Genomic DNA, 21,683 nt, shown 5'->3' with positions numbered 1-21,683 from the left:
GTGAACGTGGGAGATCAATTGTGTACATTGTGTGTGTTGAACATAACTTTATTTGGCTAAAAGCCACAAAAGCATAAAAACAGTCACCTACATAGCATCATAGGCACATTCATTGAGTCACAATTGTTATAAGTAGATAACATTACAATTGATAAAAACCATGGCCCAAAGGAATGTAAAATTCATCAATAGTAGGGACAAAAAGTTATCACCAACCCATTCCATTGTTTTTTACACATCAATACTATTACAATTAATAAAAGCCATGATCCAATGGTAGCATAAAATTCATCAATTATAGGAACACAGATTTTCACCAGCCAGTCCCGTTACAGAGCCAGTGTTCGATAATTAGCCCTGTGCAACCAGGCTCTGTGTACATATTTCACAATATAATAAATCAGATTCAGGTCTGTGATCTTTTACACAGGGACACCGCCTCAGTGGCCAATCTAACCTCCTTTATGCAAAATACTGGGAGCAGATAGCACTTTCTCAGCTGTAAGTATCCTCTGCAGAATAGTAGAAAATGCATAGTGGACTCCTCAGGGTTGCCACAGACCTTACAGTCCATCTCAGGAGACAGGGACCACCTTGTAGTGTAGCTTGCCAGTTTGAGGGTGTTGGTACGCAATTGGATATATAAGCACCGGGCATTAGCAGGGGATACCAAGTCAAGGTAATGTTCAAAACCATAAACCTTTTTTTGTAGTATATACAATGCCCCGTGCTTAAAACGTCACGTGAGATTCTCATCTTGTTAATTATGGCATCATTACACTTACTCCTTTACCCAGACTTATCCCTCAGAGTTAAACTCTCTGGGCTAGTCCAGAGAAGACCCATACCCAACTTCTTTAAGCCACACTTAATAAATCGCATACAGAGCATGTGGCTCATACCCTCTCAGCCTTTCATGTTTAGCAATGCTTAGCAATATTTGGCAAGTTCCGTTGTGCTCCAGAGCCTTGCCCAGTACATCAGTGGCTTCATGGCTATAACTTCCCCGATGAACTTTAGGGCACACTCCCACCTTAGACTTGCCATCGGGGCTCCCTTGGGATGCATGAGGAGGCTCCTTAGGAAACCATTGTCCACCCGACTCAGTTCCGCTGAGGAGCAGTGGCCCTAGATTTCTGCTCCATACAAAGCTGCTAGCCTCCCCTGTTCCTGATACAGTTTAATAGCAGGAGTGACTGCACCGCTTCCCATTTTATTATAAAGGCAGCGTATAACCCAGCTATATTTTTTCTAGGGTAGCTGCAGCTTTGACATGATGAGCTGGCCAAGTGAGGTTCTCTGCAAATCTAACTCCCAAATAGTCATATTGCTGCACCTGTTCCAACACATAGGCCCTCATTACAAGTTTGCTGGTCCGGAAACAACGGTGCCAGTAAGCTTACCGGCACCGTTGTTTCCAGACCAGCAAACAATGAGTCTGCGGTTGGGTGCCGTTCCGCCCACCAGAGTCAGACCTTACGGGCGGAACGGCACCCGACCGCAGACTTTCACGGAAGCACCAGCACCGTTATTAAAGGTGCCAGTGCTTTCGTGGTCCGAACTCCCTTGGAATCCTATGGGACTCTATGGGAATGGATCAACATTTTACCAGCGCCTGACTTACCGGTCCGCCAGGGTTCTAATGCCTCAGTGTTTGCAGCAAGTCAGGCGTCGGTAAATCATTATGGGTCTGGTAGCTGCCTGACGGTTTTATCGGCACAGTTCCTGCCGGTCCTGTAATGAGGGTTAATGTCACCTACAGAAATAGTTGGTTTAGGGTGTTGTAGCCCAGCGTGAAGGACTGCCGGACATCTGTCCCCTCCCAAATTTGGAGGGTCGAGACATGCCACCAGCAGAGCCTCCATGATAACATTAATGTAGAAGCAAAACAGGATGGGGGCCAGCACACACCCCTGCCGTACCCGTTTTTCTACAGCAGAGTAATTGGTAGTTTCAGCATTCATCCCCCACCTTACAGCAGCCCTATTGTCGCAGTAAAGGGCTTGGATGTTTTCTAAAAGAGCTGCAGGGATTCCTTTTTTCCTCAATATGTGCCATAGCTTAGTATGACAGACACTGCCAAATGCTGTTCATAAATCCACGAAAACGGCGTAGACCCTGAGTTTTTTTTCCCAGTACATACTTAGAAATAATGGCATTCAAACGTACACACTGGTCCATAGTGCTGACACCTGGGAGAAACCTTGCTCGGAGATGATTTAGAATGCAGTGGACCATTTGTGGAGTCGAGTAGTCAGTACGTTCGCATAAACTTTACCTGGGACATCAATTGTGAACATTGTGGTAAAAAGGGGTCCGAGCCTGAAGGAGGGAGACCCATGATGAACACTGGAAGCAAGAACTTGTGAATGTGAAAATCCTGATAAGGAAGGAACTTTGGTGCTTGTTTGTTACGACGAGTCCTCTGCAGTAAGAGATTGCTATCGGGAAAGAGGCTCTGGAAGAAGGCCCTGATACCTATGCTTTGCACTGTATTCTCTTGGCAGAGAAGCCAGAGTGTGTGCGAAGCTGGAATGTGCCACCTTGCCCCGTGCTGAAAACGTGGGGAAGGGAAGCCAACTGCTCAACTTTCCTGACATATTTTTTCTTGAACACTTTTCTTTTAACATACACCATCCCACAGCCTTTTGTAGTTAGAAGTAAAGATTGGCAATATGTTTATAAGTATAGGCCTTTTTATTCTGACAGACTCGAATAGGATTGAGTTATTATTATTTGAAGGTTGAAGCTTGCGCCCATCCTTAGATTTAGGTTTAGATAGGCTTTTAACCAACCCATTGAAGTTCAATAAACACCCTTGAATTTTGGTCTTGTGTCTCTGTCTTCACCGTTTGATATCATGCCTTCCTTACAGCTATCAAACGGATGGACCATCAATTATATATTGGGAGTGGGTATGTACGTAGTTATGCTGGGAATGTATATAGTTTAGCAATGTTATTGCACTATTAGTCGTATAATGAATGAGGATGCATGAGCATTCCAGAATAGAGCTTTAGCCATGTTGCATCGCGCAGTTCTGGTGAGGAATGTTAGGTTTTGAAGAGAAGAACTGTTATGGCCTGCTGCAGAGGTTTGGGGCTGCTGTAACTCTATGAAATAAAAAGACGTGAAGGTTTACCGGTGTGTGAGTGATCCTTGAAACACATTAACAATCTAATAAGGAATCCACTATTAAAGTATATTGAAAATAAAATAGATCAATTGGCATATCAAATGAAGAAAATGTACTATACATTTTGTAAATTCTCCATTAAACCCCTGTTGAGATTTTACATAGGAAAAGTGATCCCAAAGGCTCTATATGGGCTGGAGATGGAATCATCATTTGATCTACCATGGGAGAGATTGAAAGGGAGGTTATGGAAGAAAGTGTTGACCCAGCCACTCTTGGTCCGATTGCATCTGTGAGGTATGAATTGGGTATAACATCACTCCAAACTTGGTTCAATTGCCATGTTGTTTCAGTTGTGGTTAAGATGTATTCACCCATTATGAATTCAATGTTTGAAGATCTCAGACTGGAAATGTTTAATGAATCCTCGTCTCTATTGAAAATCATGAATACAAAAACCATAGAGATCTTGACTTACTGTGATAAATCGAGAATTGAATTATTGGAAATTCCACTTTGGTGAAAAAAGCATGAAGAATATGGATTGGATTGACTCCATGACTAAAGTTCGTAGCTATGATGTCCATTAAACATTTTCCTATCTGGATAAACTCCCCAGGTATCTTCTTTTCAGGTAGCCTGGGAAGGGCCATCACTTTTGGATCCTGACTCTGAGGGTGGAATAGCGAGGGGGGATCACCTGGGTTTAGGGTCCTTGGGGATTGGAGAGAGGGTACCTGAAGGAGAGACATGGTATCCCCCCTCACTAATACTGACCTGTCAGACCCGCCCTCAGTCTTTTATAGGATATTATCAATCCTTTCCAGCTTTTCCCTGTAATCATACTTCAAGTACTTAGACAAGGAAGAGCCAACTAAGAGTAATGCACACTTCTTATTGGAAACACCACTATAGTACTGGGATGAAGAAGAGGGAGCCCGAAAACTATAGAGCTGAAGGTCAGGCATGTGCCAGTAATTGCCTTAATTGGAGTCAGGCAAGACCAGCAAGTGAAGTACTCCTGAACACCCTTATTGTGTTACAGGTGTATATAAAAAGGTGGCATGGCAGCAGCAAGGGGGAAAGAGGAAAGCAGCATAGGGGAGAAGAGAGCAGCAGGAAGGCTAGCCCAACCTGCGAGAAGCTAGAGGAGAACAGGACCCTGAGGCTCTGAAGGACTGCAGAGCCCAGCAGAGTGAGGGAGCCGTGTTTCCAGATAGCCAGAGAAGGCGAGAGAAGGGAGCCATGGAAAGTGGCTGTCCCTGCTCTATGACCAAGAAATCCTTGTTTACCCTGAATGGAAGTATCAATGCTGGGGTGTCTGAAGGGCAGGCGGTGAGACACCGATATCAAGTCCCAGAAAGCATTGCAACAAGCAAACAGAGGAGAAGAACGCTGCAACCAGTGAGTTTCAAAGGAATGCGAGAAACCCGGTGCACGTATGTGACAGATTGAATTACATTGTATCGGAGTGGTTGCGTGCAATAGGCACGTTCTTCAAAGCCTCAATTTGAAACAGAGCAATGAACTGAAAGGAATTAAATGTTTGAAACATATGTAGCATCAAGAATCAATGCATCCCCAATAACATTTGAAATGCAAGTGTTTACCCTTTAATCACTTTGGCAAATAGTCTCCATATTTGCTTTTATAGATGGAATGGATGCTCTTTTTGCGTTCATACTGGTACCATCATTACCCCTGTCTGGTCATCGATTTATTTTCCATTAGGTTGTTTAAATGGGATTCAGATGCCAACGCCATCACCACAGACTTTCTTCTAAGAGCATACATTTACTTGGCTGAGCTATCAATTGCTACTAGTGGGGGCAAGAAGCGCATCCCTGTATGCAGCCATTTAAGAGCCGAAAGTTACTTAGAGCGATTATATGACCAGACTTAGTTGATGAATAAAGCAGATTAAATTTACATCTTAACCAAAGTTGGAATGAGTAAGATATTCCAGAGTGGAAACATTTTTGTTATCTCGACTACAGTAGACTGCACTCTGCTGAGCACTCCGCACAGGAAAGCAGTTTTTGTAGGAAGAGTTTGGTGTTGCCATCAAATCCCTCCGGCCGGTATACATCTGCTGGAGATCCCACCCCCCTCCCTAACTTTTATTGGAGACATGAGACTGTGCTTTGACTGACACAAGCTATTGTACCAATACCGCAGCCAGTGTTTGGAAGAAGATATCCCTTGAGGCAACCGAGGGCGAGAAGAGACACAAGTCAATGACGTGAAGTGGAAGAAGGAATAAGACAGACTAGACGGTCGCAAGATCTTGATGGCAGTTTCATTCTTAAAGAACGAATGAGGCCAAGCGAGGAAATACGATGGGAAACAATAAGAGAGAGTCTCCCAATAAAAGGAGTAGCTTCAGAAATACCTAGAGTAGCACTAGAAGAGGAAAGATATAATGCAGAACATATTGGAGAAAGATCAATAAGATCTACCAGCAAATGAGACAGAACAGTGATTATTGAACTCAGGGGAGCGGCAGACGATCACTGACACCGAAATCACAGGATTAAGAAGAAAACATGTTCAGACCGTTGTCTTTGAGCAGGTTAGATTTAGATAGGGACGAGGAGGATGATAGTGATACCAGTTGGGGTATAGCCATGTCAGACAAAGAAAGGGAGTCAGCTTGTAAGGTATGAGGGGAGGATGTATGTGCTCCGGTGGGAAGTCCACACCTGGACAAGGAGGTAAGATGGTCAGATCTGAAGCACCGGATCCTATACCATATCCTGAATTTCCCTGACGGCGATCATATAGTGCGGGTAAAGAATACCCCCATGTGAGAAGGTTAAGGTCATTACCAGTGCGAAGACAAACAGGGGTAATTACCCCTGGATTAAATAAGCGAATTATAGGATCTAGTTATGGGACTGGGTACTCACAGCTCCCATTGTTAGAAAAGGGAGGGGCAAGAGCCCAACATATTCTATGGCCACAGATGGATAAGGATAACTTAAAATGTAAATCACCTAGTTTGATTTCGGAAGCTGGGAAGTGGATATATGATTTAGAGAAAATGACAGGGGGAAATACGTTGGCTATAGGGGACATAAAGGGTCTGTTGGCACCTATTCACTGAGAGAGAGCTGACAACATTGTGTGACATCTCAAATATTGCGCACGATAGAGCACCATTTAATAATTGCAGGGCAGATGTTTGGAGGGCTCTCAGGGTACAGTATCCCGATACATCAGATATGGGAGCAATTATTACCTGTAAAATCAAAGAAGAGGAAGACCCTATTGCTTATATTCAGGATATTCAAGACAAATGGCAGTTTGAGACACGTGAGCCTTGGGGAAAAAAGAGTAGCATTATTTTATCATATTTTATGGCAAAGATTGCCAGATGCAGTACAGAGACAGATGACATAACAACTAGGAATATAAGTAACTCCTTGAGCTGAGATACTGTAGACTATTGTGCATCATTGCTGATTGATACAAGAGAAGAATAAAAAGAAAGATGGAAGAGCTAAGTTAGTTCAGAAGAAATTGTCAAAATTTGCTATAGGAGGAGCAGTACTGACAAGTGGAGAAGGAGGAGGCTTGCAAGAAACAGTGTGTGCACCGCAGGTGAATCATGTACACCCAGGGGATCAGAGTGGATATGGGTTTTGGCCACAAGGTAGAGGTGAGAGCAGGTGGATTTCAAAATACTCAAAGTGGATTTTAAAGTGTCCAGGGTGGAAATCAGAACAATCAGGGAGGATATAATGGTGGGTTCTCTAGGGAGCCACCCACACTATGTTGAAATTGTGGGACAGTAGGACATATTGCGCATTTATATAGAAATCGAGGTAACATGCAACAGAATGGGTGAACTTCAAGAGGGGGGATAGGTTACCCACCAGCATACAGGTATTACCATGGGCTGTTCCATGACTCTATACGTGGAGCATGCCTTACTTTCCATTTGAGTGAAACCCAAAGGTAAACTGACATCACAAAAAATATCTGCATACGAAGTGATGATTTCTAATCCAGCAATTAAAATTGTGAGGTGTAAAATAGTGAACCCAGCCACGTTTGTAGCTGAACCTGTAGAAGAAGGTGATCAAGTGCATGACTGCGCTAATCACGTAGATGACATATTAATCTGCAGTGAAACAGAGGATGAATTTAGACAAGACTCTGACCAGTTAATGAAAATATTGGCAGGCAAGGGATACAAGGTAGATAAGGAGAAATTACAGTTTTGGCAGTAAGAAGTGTTGTACATATGCCAGTTAATTTCACATGAAGGAAAGAAAGTGACACCTGAGAGAGCTGACACTATTATGAAAACACCAAAGCCAAATACAGTGAGGCAAATGCAGCAAATTCTGGGCCTATGCAATTATTGTAGGGCCTGGGTGTTTGACTACAGCACGTACACAAAACCACTTTTACAATCCCTTAAGAAAGCACAAGTTGATAAGGAAAAGATAGAATGGACTGAAGAAATGGAGGAAGGATTAAAGGAGTTAAAAAGAGCAATTTGTACAGCTTCAGTTTTAAGGATTCCCAATTATAACAAGGAATTGCATTTGTTTTCACACACTAATGGGTCAGTGATGGCAGCAGTACTCACACAAAAGACAACACCAGGGTACAAACCTTTGGCATACTACAGTGGGAGTTATGAGAGGACATTTTCCATGTGAATAATCTTTGGCTGCTGCCGCATTTGCAATTAAGAAGTCCACAAGTATTACCATGGGCTGCGCAATGACGCTTTACGTGGAGCACGCCTTATTTGCCATTTTGGAGAAACCCAAAAGTAAGATGACATCACAAAGAGCCTCTGTGTATGAAGTGAAGATTTCTAATCCAGCGATTAAAATTGTGAGGTGTAAAATAGTGGATCCAGCCATGCTGGTAGCTGAACCTGTGGGAGAAGGTGATCATGTACATGACTGCACTAATTATGTTGAATTCTATGATGATATACCCAGAGTGAAAGAAAATGTTTTAGCAGGAGGGGAGATTCTTTTTATTGATGGTTCATTGAAAATTGATCAAACAAGTGGGGAAAGGCATTCAGGAGCTGCAATTGTAAGACACAAATTAAATAGGGAATTTGAAGTAGTGGCAAATGCAAGACTACCTCCTCACTTTTCAGCGCAGGCACCAGAATTGGTGGCGCTTTTTGAGGTGCTCGAGAAACACAAAGATTAGGAAGTGACGGTGTACAGTGATTCGGCCTATGTGACGCCAACCGTATACGCAGAGCTGTCACATTGGAAAAGGAGGGGTTATCTCTGCGCAGACAGCACTCTAGTAGGGGGTGTTCTTTATCCCACAGGGAGGCCTTATGGATACAGGACAGCACTGGAAAGCCAGTGATGCGAGCAACATTGTTGAAAGTCGCACTCGAGCAGTTGCATTACCCCGCGCATATAACCCGAGAAAATCTTGCTGACACCATCGCAGAAAACTGGTTTGTTTCCAATCTATTGGAACACATTGCACAGTTCATTGTGAATTGCATTGTGTGTCAAATGGTTAAAGATGGGCATAGACTGAGAACAATCAGAGGAGTAATACCTCGACCAAGTGATCTGTTTCAACATTTGCATATTGATTACGTCGATATTCTGCAGACATGTAATGGATATAAGTATCTATTACTGGTGGTGTGTTCTTTTTCTAGTTGGATTGAAGACGGTCCTTGTACACATCCTGATGCCACTTGCACAGCGAAGTTGTTAGTGCACAAAGTATTTCTGAGATGGGGTGTGCGTGAAGTATTGAGGTCTGATAATGGGCCATATTTTGTCAATGAGGTATTTGTACAAATAGGACTAATATTGGGTATAAAACATTTGTTTCCTTCTGCTTATCATCCACAAGCAAAGGGGATATGTGAGAGACTCAACAGCCTCCTAAAAGAAAGGATAGCCAAGATCAGATTAACTTTGAAAAAAGAGATGGCTATGCTGCCTACCCCTTGCCTTGTATGCCCTTTGAAATCAGCCAGGTTCAGACTATCTTCATATTATGCCCCATGAGTTAGTGACAGTGCATCGCATGAGGACACCTCTTACGCCCCCATGTAGAGTCAGGAGTGAAGCCCAGAGTGTAGCTTAGGCTCTAGGTGATGAAATGTATGATTATTTGACATGTTTGACTACCAGTGTTTCTTTCAGTGCAGATCAAGTCAAGCATTGGTGAAAGGGGTTGGGGGAACATGGACAAGGCGGCTCAGTAACCGAACCAAGCAAATTATTGCCGCACCCAAAGTTGTATGTTGGAAACCAAGTGCTTATAAAGAATTCTACTCGTACATGGCATGAGCCGAGATTTAATGGTCCTGTCCATGTTGAGGAAGTTTCCCCTACTGCTGTTAGGGTATCAGGAAGAAGAGCTTGGTTGCATTTGCGTGATGTGAAAATCTACAAAAACGAGACCCTCCCTCCAGCGTCCGCTGACTGGGAAGCAAGGAAAGAAGAAGAATTGCTGCATGTGCAGAAACAATCGATGACCAAGAAGAAGGACGATGAAAAACCGTGTGTTAGCACACATTTCATTTGGACTGGAATTCATTGGACACTCCTTAAAAATCTTTAGCAGGAACTGCATGGACTTGCATAGAATTCCATAGGCTTAATGTATTTTCTAGAGATTCTTTGAAGAAATAAAATTCCATAGGCTTAATGTATTTTCTAGAGATTCTTTGAAGAAATAAAAATTGCATCAGTACTATGCCTAAAAGTCAGTTCCGGATTAGAAATGTGAAGGGAATTCAACATCCAGATTAATTTTTGGGAAACTATCTATTTTAAAAAATAATATATGTTACCATGTGATAGCGATACACATCGGATTGTAGTTGCAATTTTTGTGTTTTTACTTCAGTCAGATCCTACTTTCATTATGAGAGATGTTAATACTCACACCTTTCTTCATGACCAAAAAATTGTCCAGTTATAAGACTTCTGATTGTGATAATTGAGCAGATGGTGCGATTATGAATGTAAATTGAGCACATGTATTAACATGATTCGGGAATAGGATAATGTGGTTATAAATAGAGAGCGAGTTCAACGAGTATTGGTATGGCACACAACATTTTTTTCTAGACTGTTATGCTTTATATATATATGCATGTGTATTTTCTTCTTCTTTCTGTACCTTAGGTTTGAAAGTATTTACTATCGTAATGGCCCAATTGAAAACACGACACCTGTGATTTTTCCTAGTATGAGTACAAATGATGATAATTTCTTTGACCTCTTTGGCCATGTCAAACGGCATAAGAGAATGCAGAAGAAGATAATCAGGGAATAAATACCTATCTTGATAATTTGGCTCACTTGGGAATAACATGTGGTACCAACACATGAGAATGGTCGGGGAGAGGGCATCTGATGAGAACTGCTATGTCTGCTCTCTCATCCCCTACGCCATGAGTACAGTACAAACCTTCATTTCAAAAGAGATGTCAGTGCAAGATGTGAAGTGCCTCAGTCATATATCAGCATGTATTACTAGAGGACAATTTCAAGGGAACTGGGCTACCTTGCGATGGAGATCAAGAAAGGCATTTCTATACCAGGATTATTATATCAAACAACACAAATGAAAAAGGAGCCTGGATGGACAGATAAGATGCTTGTGTACCCTTCTGCAGGACAAGACTCTCACCTGAGTCTGAGGAGTCGGATCCTTTCCAGGAGGTTTTAGATTTCTCCTTCTTGGTTTTATTCTTGTCATGAAGTTGCTCTTCATAGACAAAGAGCCTATCCTGACCTGACACCACTATGGCCTACTGTGGATGACTATACAGAGGGCAAAGCGGCAGGCAGGAAGGATATGTCCCAGTATAACAGAGGGAAAAGCCTGAAGGCACAAAAGCCCTCTGCAGACGGATGGAATGCGCAGATGTAGGCACTGGAGTAGCTGGAGTCACAAGTTAGGACCAATGAGAAAGGTCCACAGCAAAATGTCAATAGTATTAATGTAGTTAGAGAGAATTCCCCAAAGGAAAGCAAGATAGAACCAGGCATAGGGTGAGTAATCAGGACCAGAGAAGGATAAGGCAAGGTCAGTAGAAATCCAGCAGGGGGAATCCAGGAATGAGAGGGAGTAAGGCAAGCAGGAGCGGGTGAAGGGCAAGGGAGGTCAAGGCACAGGAGAAGGAATGGGAGCTAAATGAAAATTAGCGTCTTACCCAAAGCCGGAGCAAAGAGAGTTGCTACGTGAGGAGCTTTGTGGCTTACCGGCTAATGAGGAAAGTTGCAGCTGTGAGCGGCCATCTTGGAAAAAAACTAGACCGCTCGCAGCACAACGTGATGGGACACACGCTGCTGCGAGAGAAACAACCGCATTGCGGACTGTTCGCTTCCCTCTACACCACCGATGCCACAGCGACCAACAGGCAGCTGTGACAAAGACAAGGTGATCATTGAAGAAATGAAGAGGATGAATTGCTCTAACATGACGAAAAGGGCCGGAATGCCTGGATGCTGGGAGTGTTCACAGCTGTTTAGCTATGGACGAGTGAGTACGACCAAAGGATGGGAATATGGAATATTGTCATGTGCAGCTCATCTGCTGAAGATGGAAGCAGTGCAAGAGGAGCAGAAGGTGAATGATGATTGTCTAAAGTCATGGGCCAACTGCTCTAAATTGCTCACATGGGTAGAAGACGAAGCAGGCCCAGTGACTGTAGTCCCATTGGTTAATGCGACACTCTGCTTTCAGAGCAAAGGGAACAAATCGAGGTGTGGAGAATAAAGGGTGCAAAAACATAATTGACATTCCAGGAATGAAGACGGGGATGTCTGCCTTAATGAATCAATGTTGGGCCTGCGGATCTAGAGCATATATGAAGCTGCCCAGGAATTGGGGTGGAGTGTCTTCCTCAGAGTGATCTGAAAATTGAAGGATTTCCAAAAGTGGACGAGCACCTGAGAAAAAGATGGGCACTTGAACTCTGGCGGATGAAAAGAGAGAATTATTTCTCACAAAAATCACTAAAGGCTTATCTAGACATTCCTGATGAGCACAAGTTGTTCAGCAAGACTTTGATGATGCTGATATCTATGTTCACGTCTGGAATTCAAACAGCTGTGAATGCCAAATGGCTACAGATCACCAGATGGGAGCTGCTGCAAACAATCAATGCCACTATAAAAGGATTTAACTCTATAAAAGAAGAGCTGAGGGCCATAAGGTCTGATACGAGTTGCAACGTTGGCGCTCTGTACTGAGGGACAGTAAATAGTGGCAGCGGCCATCTTGGATGTGGACTAGACCGCTCAATGAGGAAACCGGAAGAAACGTAACAGCACTATCAATGGAGCCTCCAGCGTTTCCAGTACTGCCAAGGGGGAAACATGACAATTGGAGATGACTGTTGGTTCTCATTCCTGGTTTCATGGATTGCAAATGTATTCAAGTTCCTTGGAGCAATATTAGTGATAAAAATGTTTGGATTCTGTATCATAAGGATAATAATTGGACAATGCCAGAAAATGGCAAGCAGTGGGAATGAAGATCATGATTGACACAAAGGATGAACAAGAAGACAATGTGCTGACCTATAGTGCCGTTAGGGATCATATAAAAGCAAGTATTGTGGCACTTGAAGGAATAAAATTCTGGTATCGAAAGGATCATAAGAATTAGGTGGGACATTGGGTATTCTGTACCCCAAGTGGAGACTGGAATTAAATTACCAGGAGTATGGATGAACACATTAAAAAAGCGGGCACTCTGAGGGGGGTGACGAAGATATGGATACGCAAGAAACCCTTCTGCAAGCGAAGATACAAAAAAGGAGAAAAACTGACCTGGCGGGCGTACCGGCACCCGTGAGCAGACACTGCCGGTAGCACTGGCACCATTCTGAATGGTGCCAGTGCTACCGGCCTCCCCGTTCCCATTGAGCCCTATGGGGCTCAAATCGGAATGGGGAGTAAAAGTTTTTGGCCCCTGGCAATGGGGAAATACAGGGCCGCCAGAGTTGTAATGGCCCTGTTTTTCCCCATTGCCAGGGGCCGGAAAAATGTGCAAGGTTGGCGGCAGCCTGCCAGTTTTACCGGCAAGGCTACTGCCTAACTTGTAATGAGGTCCAATGTATGGATCCCCGAGAATAAATAAAGAAGTAAAGAATTAAGGGAACCTTAAAAGGATAAAGAAGAAAAGTACACGTTAAAAAATGCTGACGTAATCAGAAGCATGCAAGATGTGCAGACGCTGAAACGCAAGATAGATGAAGTCATTGTACAGGCTAGCTACAAGTAGTGAATATAATGCAGGCGAGGCCGCCATTGTATAGAAGCTGGACGTTCGTATTATGAAATAAATAAACCAAAAACCATGAAAGGGGAATGAAAAGCTGTGTCGCAGTAGAATAACAGGTTGCTGGATCTGCGTGGTGAGGCTGTCTCGCCTGAAGTCAAGATCCTAGAAATCGAGGTCAGCTAGCTACACTGAAGAAGAACATGTTTGCGCAGGATGAATCCTCTCACATTAAGGTGCAAGGAAGAACACAGAAGTAGCAAAATCTTAACTCATTAAAGACATTTACAGCTTGAAGAATTAACAGAATTTTGGTCTTGTGTCATGTGAGTCGAGGCTGAAAATAGGGCTTGAACTTGGAGTTCCAGATACGATAGCGAGTGCCCTCACTTAAGCTGAATTCCTAGGATGAGAATACTCTGCAAGGCTAAGTACAAAGATAATTTCATGGTAGAAGGCATGGGTGATGGGATATGTTGGCCTAATAGGGTGGTGAGATAGCTTCATGTCCTATTTCACTGTATCTGGGTCTTGGCTTATGTGTTGCTAAATTAACCGAATGTTCCAGACATATCATAAACGTGTAAAACCTATTGTATTAGTCCATATAACTATGGCCCTTATAGCTTGAGAAACCAATGAAACACTGTGTAACTGATTGCGTTAAATTATATTACAAGAGGTAGGCATATGTTGTCCACCTGATAAAGGACAGCCAATAACAAACCTAGCTCCTATATGATTGTATATCTAGATGTTTCCCTTAACCAATCCAGCCCGATAGGTTTTTTACTATTGCCACATATGGTGACGTCAGTATGACGCACGAAATGAATATGTAAGTGTATGTAAGTGTATTTTGTGCGGAAATCGCAGAGAGAATGATCGTACTTCCGTTGATGTTCATTGTAACATCCCTGTTTAGATCTTGCTAATAAAACAGTGACTTGCCATCTTCCTGAGTTTGTCCGGTTATTTGGACTCAGAATTATTTTGGTGTAATCCCATTCTGTAACATACGCATGTTCCAAGGGCATAAAGCTGAGCACTCCGAGCGGCGCTATGCGCAGAAAAGCAGATTTTGTAGGAAGAGTTCTTTGTTTCCAGCAAATCTCTCTGGTGTATGTCTCACACTGCATCCACTAGTTCCCACAGCAGACTGCACTCTGCTCAAGATTAATAGGACACATCATAGGAGAGCTGAACAACAGGGGTGGTTAAACCGGGTAAACCACACTGTAGAAGGGTTAAAGCTTGCAGGAGAGCTGCAAAATAAATCACAAATATAAACACATCAAAGGGAGTGCGTTGACACCTCCACATTGGGTCAGCTTTTTTCAGAACATAATTCGAATGCAGACTACTGTGTGAGAAGCACAATTAAGATAACATAACTTGAAGTCATTGTGCAAAGATACCCAATGGAAATAACAAGCAAGACATGAAGGAATAACATACCCACATCTCCAGTTTAAATATTAGTAGGTTTAACCAACACATAACAGCAGTTCCTAGGCCGGTTCCTTAGATTAACACATGGACCAACAGCCTGTTAAACAAAATAGTTCCTAATTTGAAAGCTTACCATTAGAGACTGATCTTGTTAACGTTTGTTGCTTCTTGGTAATGTCTGCTTTCCAAAGTCAATGAGATGAGAGGATGGGAGGGAACAAGGTGTTTTGTGATCCCATTTCTACTTTTTATCACAGCAGAGTTACTACTTGACTGACTTTTCTCTTGTTTCATTTTGGTGGAAAACTCCTATTTTCTTTGGTGAAAACTCCTATTTTCTTTGAGGTGTACTTCCGAAATAGTCAAAAGTATTGGCCAGGGGGATACATTATGGCAAAGATGCCCTTTAGACCAGCACAGAGGCACTGTTGAAAGAATTCTCAGAAATGCACTTTTGCACTCCAGTGGCTGTTTCTATAAAGGGAGATGCATGTATAGCTCCATGGCATATTCCCAGGGAATGTATGCTCTACAACAATAATGACCGGTCCTGGCTTATTTGTGGCTCTTGCTAAAGGAACTCATCATTGGAGAATTGCAGCGCTTTGGAAAACTGAAACATATGGTCATCTTAGCCAAAAGATGGTCAACTCTAATAGGAATGTTTCTTTTTACTGCTGCAAGACCTTTTAGGCATTTTGCCAAAAGTGCCCTTTGTGGCAAAATGTGTTTTGCAGCAGAAGGGCATACTCACTCAAGAAATGACCAGGCCTGGACATACCTTGTGGGCATCTTGAAAGCTTTGTCATGCCTGTGGGATAGAAGAGATTGAGGAAGTTATCATTGGTTAGCCTCAGTGCAATTCCATAAACCCATAAAGCTGAAACAAGGCAGCACAACATCCTTGTCTCATAGAGGAGAGGCGTGCCTGGCTTCTTTGGGATTTACATTGCTTTAAAAAAGGTGAATGGAAATCAAGACATGTGATTCTGAAACAGAATTACGTGACCTTGTCAAAGTGCTTGGAGAATTACCTTCCTTCTGCATATATCAGATCTCATTCCCTGATATTACCACACCATATGTATTACTTTATCCCCTGTGCTCAGACATAACATAGATTATGGAACAGAGTGCCACAATGCAAGTTTCTACGCTCAAATCCTTTGGAATCAATCCTATATACAATGTGTATTGGTTGCTCTTCTAAATCAGATCTCATTCCCTGATATTACCACACCATATGTATCAGTTTATCCCCTGTGCTTAGACATAACATAGATTATGGAACAGAGTGCCACAATGCAAGTTTCTACGCTCAAATCCTTTGGAATCAATCCTATATACAATGTGTATTGGTTGCTCTTCTAAATCAGATCTCATTCCCTGATATTACCACACCATATGTATTACTTTATCCCCTGTGCCCAGACATAACATAGATTATGGAACAGAGTGCCACAATGCAAGTTTCTACGCTCAAATCCTTTGGAATCAATCCTATATACAATGTGTATTGGTTGCTCTTCTAAATCAGATCTCATTCCCTGATATTACCACACCATATGTATCAGTTTATCCCCTGTGCTTAGACATAACATAGATTATGGAACAGAGTGCCACAATGCAAGTTTCTACGCTCAAATCCTTTGGAATCAATCCTATATACAATGTGTATTGGTTGCTCTTCTAAATCAGATCTCATTCCCTGATATTACCACACCATATGTATTACTTTATCCCCTGTGCCCAGACATAACATAGATTATGGAACAGAGTGCCACAATGCAAGTTTCTACGCTCAAATCCTTTGGAATCAATCCTATATACAATGTGTATTGTAATCCTATATACAATGTGTATTGTTTGCTCTTCTAAAACAATTATATACATCCCTTTGTGTTAAATGCTTCAAGCTTTGGTGCAACAGTTTCCACGCACCAGGACAAAAAGAAAAGAAAAAAGTATCTCTACTAAGAAACTAATTTTAACTTGATTCTTAACACCCATAAAATAGCTTCCTAAAGTCTAGTGTGTTCAATCAGACAATATGAACTAGTTGTGATTAGTGCTGAATGAACTCACAGACCTCTGAAACCGGAAGCGTGCATACCATTTAGTCACATATGTGCATCAAGCTTGACTTGCCCGATTTAGAAAAAAGACTGTTCATGCTGGTTACTAACTGTTAAATCTGAAAAACACATCTGATGCGGAAATGTCTCATTAGTCATTGTGCTGTTAATCTTGTGGTTTTTCTGAAGTTGTTGATCTGGTGCCTGAGTGTTCCTACATTTTCATTAGTCTGAGTTGGATCCTCTACTTTGAGGCGATGGCATATAAGGCCCCTGTCTTCCACAAAAGTGGTGAATTGAATACATGTTTCTGCTCAAATGCCTTCATAAGAAATGCCGGCATGAAGTGGAATGTTAAAAACAAACGGATTTGTATAACTCTTTAGGAAGAACAATACATGACTGATTTATTGCAGTGAGGATTGACTCCATATTTTTTGAGTGCAGACAAAGAAATTGTACAATAATGTTCCAAGCTCTATATTATCCATAGGCCAGACCCAGCCATGTGTGACGAGGACTTTTCCCCTTACTCCATGTTCCGAGGATAAATTAAGCATATGTTTGATCTTGCAGATGAATTTGAATGATTTGCTTTTTTAAATGGAGTCTTGAGTTCACTGAGGCTAGCATTGACTGTTTAACAGGCTAACTAACGCGCCTTGCTAGCTCCCCATAAAATGTCTCTGTGATAGGTGGAATGTTAGTACTGGGCACACTTGCTAGTTCTGACCTTCTGCCAAGACCATTTCATTGGCTTCAGCTTTCGTTTGGGATGGGTGGTTTAGCTCAAGGGACATTGGGCCTCATTATGAGTATGCCGGTCTGGTAACAACGGTGCCGGTAATCTGCCGGCACTGTTGTTACCGGACCGGCATACTCCGAGTTCTGTGAGCGGGTGCCTTTACGCCTGCCAGGTCTGACCTGGTGGGCGGAAAAGCACCCACGCACATACTTTGAGGGTAGTGCCGGCACCATTAAGAATGGTGCCGGTGCTACCTTCCACCCCATTCCCATTGAGTCCAATAGGACTCGAAATGGGAATTGGGAGTAATTTTTTCCAGCACAGGGCAATGGGAAATTACCGGGACCGCCGGGGCTGTAATGCTCCAGTAAATCCCCATTGCCGGGCGCCGGATAAAAAATGAGTCCGGCGGCACCCGTGACGTTTTTACCAGCACGGCTGCCGCTGGGGTCATAATAAGGCCCATTGTGTTGCATTCAAGACTAACAGTAGGTATTTTGCCATTTTAGGCAAAGTGATATGTTTCCAGTCATCCAACAACATTCAGGCAACATCTGCTGCTTGTAAGGGGAATTATACTAATATACTGGTGCGCGTGGGAAACATATATTTATTCAACTAGCTACAACTGGAGGAATTCTTTGAAAACAGGGTCATTTTTTTAAAAGGTTTAATTGAATGTGTTGTGCAATTAAATGCTATTTTACCTAACATTTCCCATTGTGTGAATACTCGAAATGTGTGTTTGGGAATTCGTTTTAACAGTGTAAAAGGTAGGGATGTAACCAAATGCACTTAATAAAAGAATTAAAAAAAAGTAAAATCTATACTACTCTGCACGGTGGGGGCCATAAGGAGCCAACTGCTCTTGCTTGCCCTAGGACCCCCACTAGCCATCAAGGCATGCCCAATGTATTAAAGAGCATTCTGAAACGCATGGGGGCTCTGCAAAAGCGAGCCCCTCCACAAACTTTACTTGATTCCAGCCTACTCCAAGCAAGAAGCAACAGGCTGAATTGCTGAAAGTTCGGAATCCTGGCAGCAAAAGCGCTGCACGCGCGGCATTCCTGGCGGGGGAGGAAGCAGTAAGGGGATACAAGGGGAATCCTCCATGTACAAAAGAAATAAAAAAGGGAATGCATTGTCAGTGCCCGGGTTTGGCAGCTGCCATTTTCACATGGATCCCAATTCCACAATCTCTCAGCATTTGGGTGAACAAGGCCCTTGCATTGTTAACCTGAAAGGAACTCTGTGCAAGTTTTCAACTCAGGTGGGGAGCATCTTAAGCATAACACATCAGTCGCCCCAAATGCACTCTTATTTGTTTTGCTTTTTCTTCTTTCTGGAACTGGGTGTTTGTGCCTGTGCTGATAACATGCTGCAGTCTCCAATGTCACTTCATGTGTATCGTCATATGTGAATTAAAGGCGAGTGTAGTCTCTTCTGCTACACATATGATTTTGGTGCAACTATGCCACTGACCTCACCTGTTGGTACTGGCACTTTTGGGCCTGGATCTTTATTGCACATGCCACTCTGCTGTGTCACTGTGCTGGTCAGTTCAAACCTCAGGGTACTTTTTTCTAGTTTGGCTGTTAGGTGGTGCTGCAAGCACTGCTTATAAACTGAAACTTGGAAGCAAAGATAGGAGTGATGATGAGATGTGAAGGGGGGGGCTGTTTGGCATTTTACGCACCCACTGACCGCCCATGGCCAGGCTAGTCTCTATGGCCATTCCAACCCACTGCCTGTCTGTTGCCACCCACAACACACCAACATTGGATCTCTGAGTTGAGCTCGCTCTGTGCTTTTAAGGGGACGCTGATTATATTTCGAAGTAATTTTCTGAAAGTTAATGTCTTCATTGAAGCTGTAAACCAGATCGTGGTGTAATAAAAATGTCTTAATCAAGTGTGCCTTTTGCCACTTCATTTATAAGCAATATTTGTGTCTTTGTACGTATTAGTTACACTGAATTGGTGGCAAAGCTAACAGTTTTGGCTCTTATATGGGCATTCGATAGCCATTGACCAGGCACTGCTATAACAAGTCCAGGTCCTAACACCATTTGCCAGATGTTGCCATCCAGGTAGTGTAATTATGGCAGTGGCTAGAACATTCCTATCTCATGCCTACTCTGCCCCTGTGTGTACAAGAAGGAAAAGGATTCTGTATGTGTTGTTCCCTAAGTGTTTTTAATAGCTGGGTTATTAGGTGCAAATGACAAACATAACTGCTGAAAGATGGATTTTGAACTATTTAAGTTGTTCTCTTTACGAATATCTTCACAATTTGGTCGTAGGATGTTCGGCATTAAAACATACTTCAGGTACAGTAACACACTCTTAGCTCTTTCTGTGATTGCTATTTTTAATTTGAAGATGCAAGCCCACTGTTTATATAGCAATAATGTGCGCAGTAATGCAACGTCAGCAATAAATACTCAAACACAAAAAAACAAAATATAAGATCATTTTTTAAATAACCTGGATGCGTGTAGTCTTTAACCTTCTGCATATATTGAAGCCGGCTAGATCTGCATAAATCCTTCACGTGGGTCAGCTGTCACTTGGGAAAGAATTGGCCTATTACTCAATAAAGGAGGAAGGATAGCTCAGGGGCAACGCCTTTGTCTTGGGAGCAGGCGCAACACATTCGATTCCCGAACCCTTGCTTAAAAACCACTGGCTGGTCTTAAGCGCGTTATAAATGAACAATAAAATAAATTAAAAATAAAAAGGGCATTACGCGAAGGGCTGGCTTGACAGGCCAGTTTTCAGAGTCAAGAAGAAACACTTGAATGAATTAGTACAACGTCTGGGTGCTCTTTCCAAACAATTATACACAACCTATGCACTGTAAAATGCACCTCTTCCCACAAGTATTTCCAGCTGCTACTAAGAGCTTTTCATTTTAAGTGACCCCTTACATTTGAAAAAGAGGGGCCAGCTTCGCTGGCTAGGGTTATTTGTTTCCCAACTCGATCCTACCTCCAACTACAGTAGTAGTAGATGTTGAACCTGCGGGTCATAAGGAAGGACACACAGACCTTCTCTTTATTCATCCATTCACTGTGATATACAAGGAGGAACTGAAACTCCCTTCCCTTGGCTCCTCCCTTTCCTTCCCCTCTTCCCGCTTCCCGCTCTGAGCTTGGGCTGTCCCAGGTGCAGAGCCCCATAACATCACCCCCTGATAAATGTTCTGAGGTCGTGTTCAGCATTCTTCCACTAGGTACATGGGTCTTCGTTTCGCCCACAGCGGGCAAGTCCAGGAGTCACCTGGTCTCTGGGACTCTGGGCAGCTCTGGTGGGGTGTTTCCCATTCCCTCTGGCGGCGTCCACAGATCATCTCAGGGCTCCTTCATCCCTGGTTCGCGTTCCGCCAAAGGTGTGCCCGGCTCTTTGCTTTTGATGAGATGTTTGAACTGTGAGCTGTTCCTTGTTATTTCTTGAGTCGCATTCTGTGCTCTCACCATGGATCCTTTGAGGGCTGTGATTCTGAAGGGGCTTGGCGAGTACCTGGTGTCTGTCGCACCAGGACTTCGTCCCCCGTCAGGAACTCTCAGGGTACGGATCTCCTTCTGATGTCTGTGTCGCGTTTGCCCGTTCCTGCCCAATGGTTTCTCTCAGAATGACTTTCTCATCTGCTTACTCTTGGTCACTGTGTTTCTCACAAGTCTTGTGTGAACTTTGTAATGCATCATTATTTCTGCCAGTGACTTGTTGGTGGCTTCATGTGGGGTGTTCCGATAGTCTCTGAGCATTCTGCATAAGGTCTGGTGGGGTTTGTGGCTTCAATGTACCATCGCTGGATGGATTTCTTGATTGATGAAATGAAGCGCTCCACCATTGTGTTGGCTTGGGGCCATCTGGGCTTGATTTATTTGTGGGTGAACCCCATATGTCTTGCGAATGCTCTGAAATCATGCCGGTTGAACGGGGGCCCATTGTCTGACTTGATTGTGCAGGGTATGCCCCATTCACTGAGCACCTCGTCAAAGGCGGCAGCTACCCGT

General features: G+C 43.1%; 1 protein-coding gene across 2 annotated transcripts in view; it reads right to left on the bottom strand.

Annotated features, from left to right (window-relative positions):
• The window catches only part of DISP2 (dispatched RND transporter family member 2), a 727,615-nt gene that overhangs the window by 290,651 nt on the left and 415,281 nt on the right, over positions 1-21,683 (bottom strand). Inside the window, exon 3 of one of the 2 annotated variants that reach the window (XM_069637532.1) lies at positions 15,627-15,656. The exons of the other annotated variant lie outside the window; for it this stretch is intronic. Coding sequence (XP_069493633.1) covers positions 15,627-15,656 — 30 coding nt within the window. The remainder of the gene's footprint in view (positions 1-15,626; positions 15,657-21,683) is intronic. 2 annotated transcript variants of the gene reach the window in all.

The sequence above is a fragment of the Ambystoma mexicanum genome, chromosome 14, assembly GCF_040938575.1.
Source record: "Ambystoma mexicanum isolate Mex_15411 chromosome 14, UKY_AmexF1_1, whole genome shotgun sequence".
Classification (NCBI taxonomy): domain Eukaryota; kingdom Metazoa; phylum Chordata; class Amphibia; order Caudata; family Ambystomatidae; genus Ambystoma; species Ambystoma mexicanum.
The sequence above is the reverse complement of the archived record's forward strand: the minus strand, read 5'-3'. Positions and strand labels throughout refer to the sequence as shown.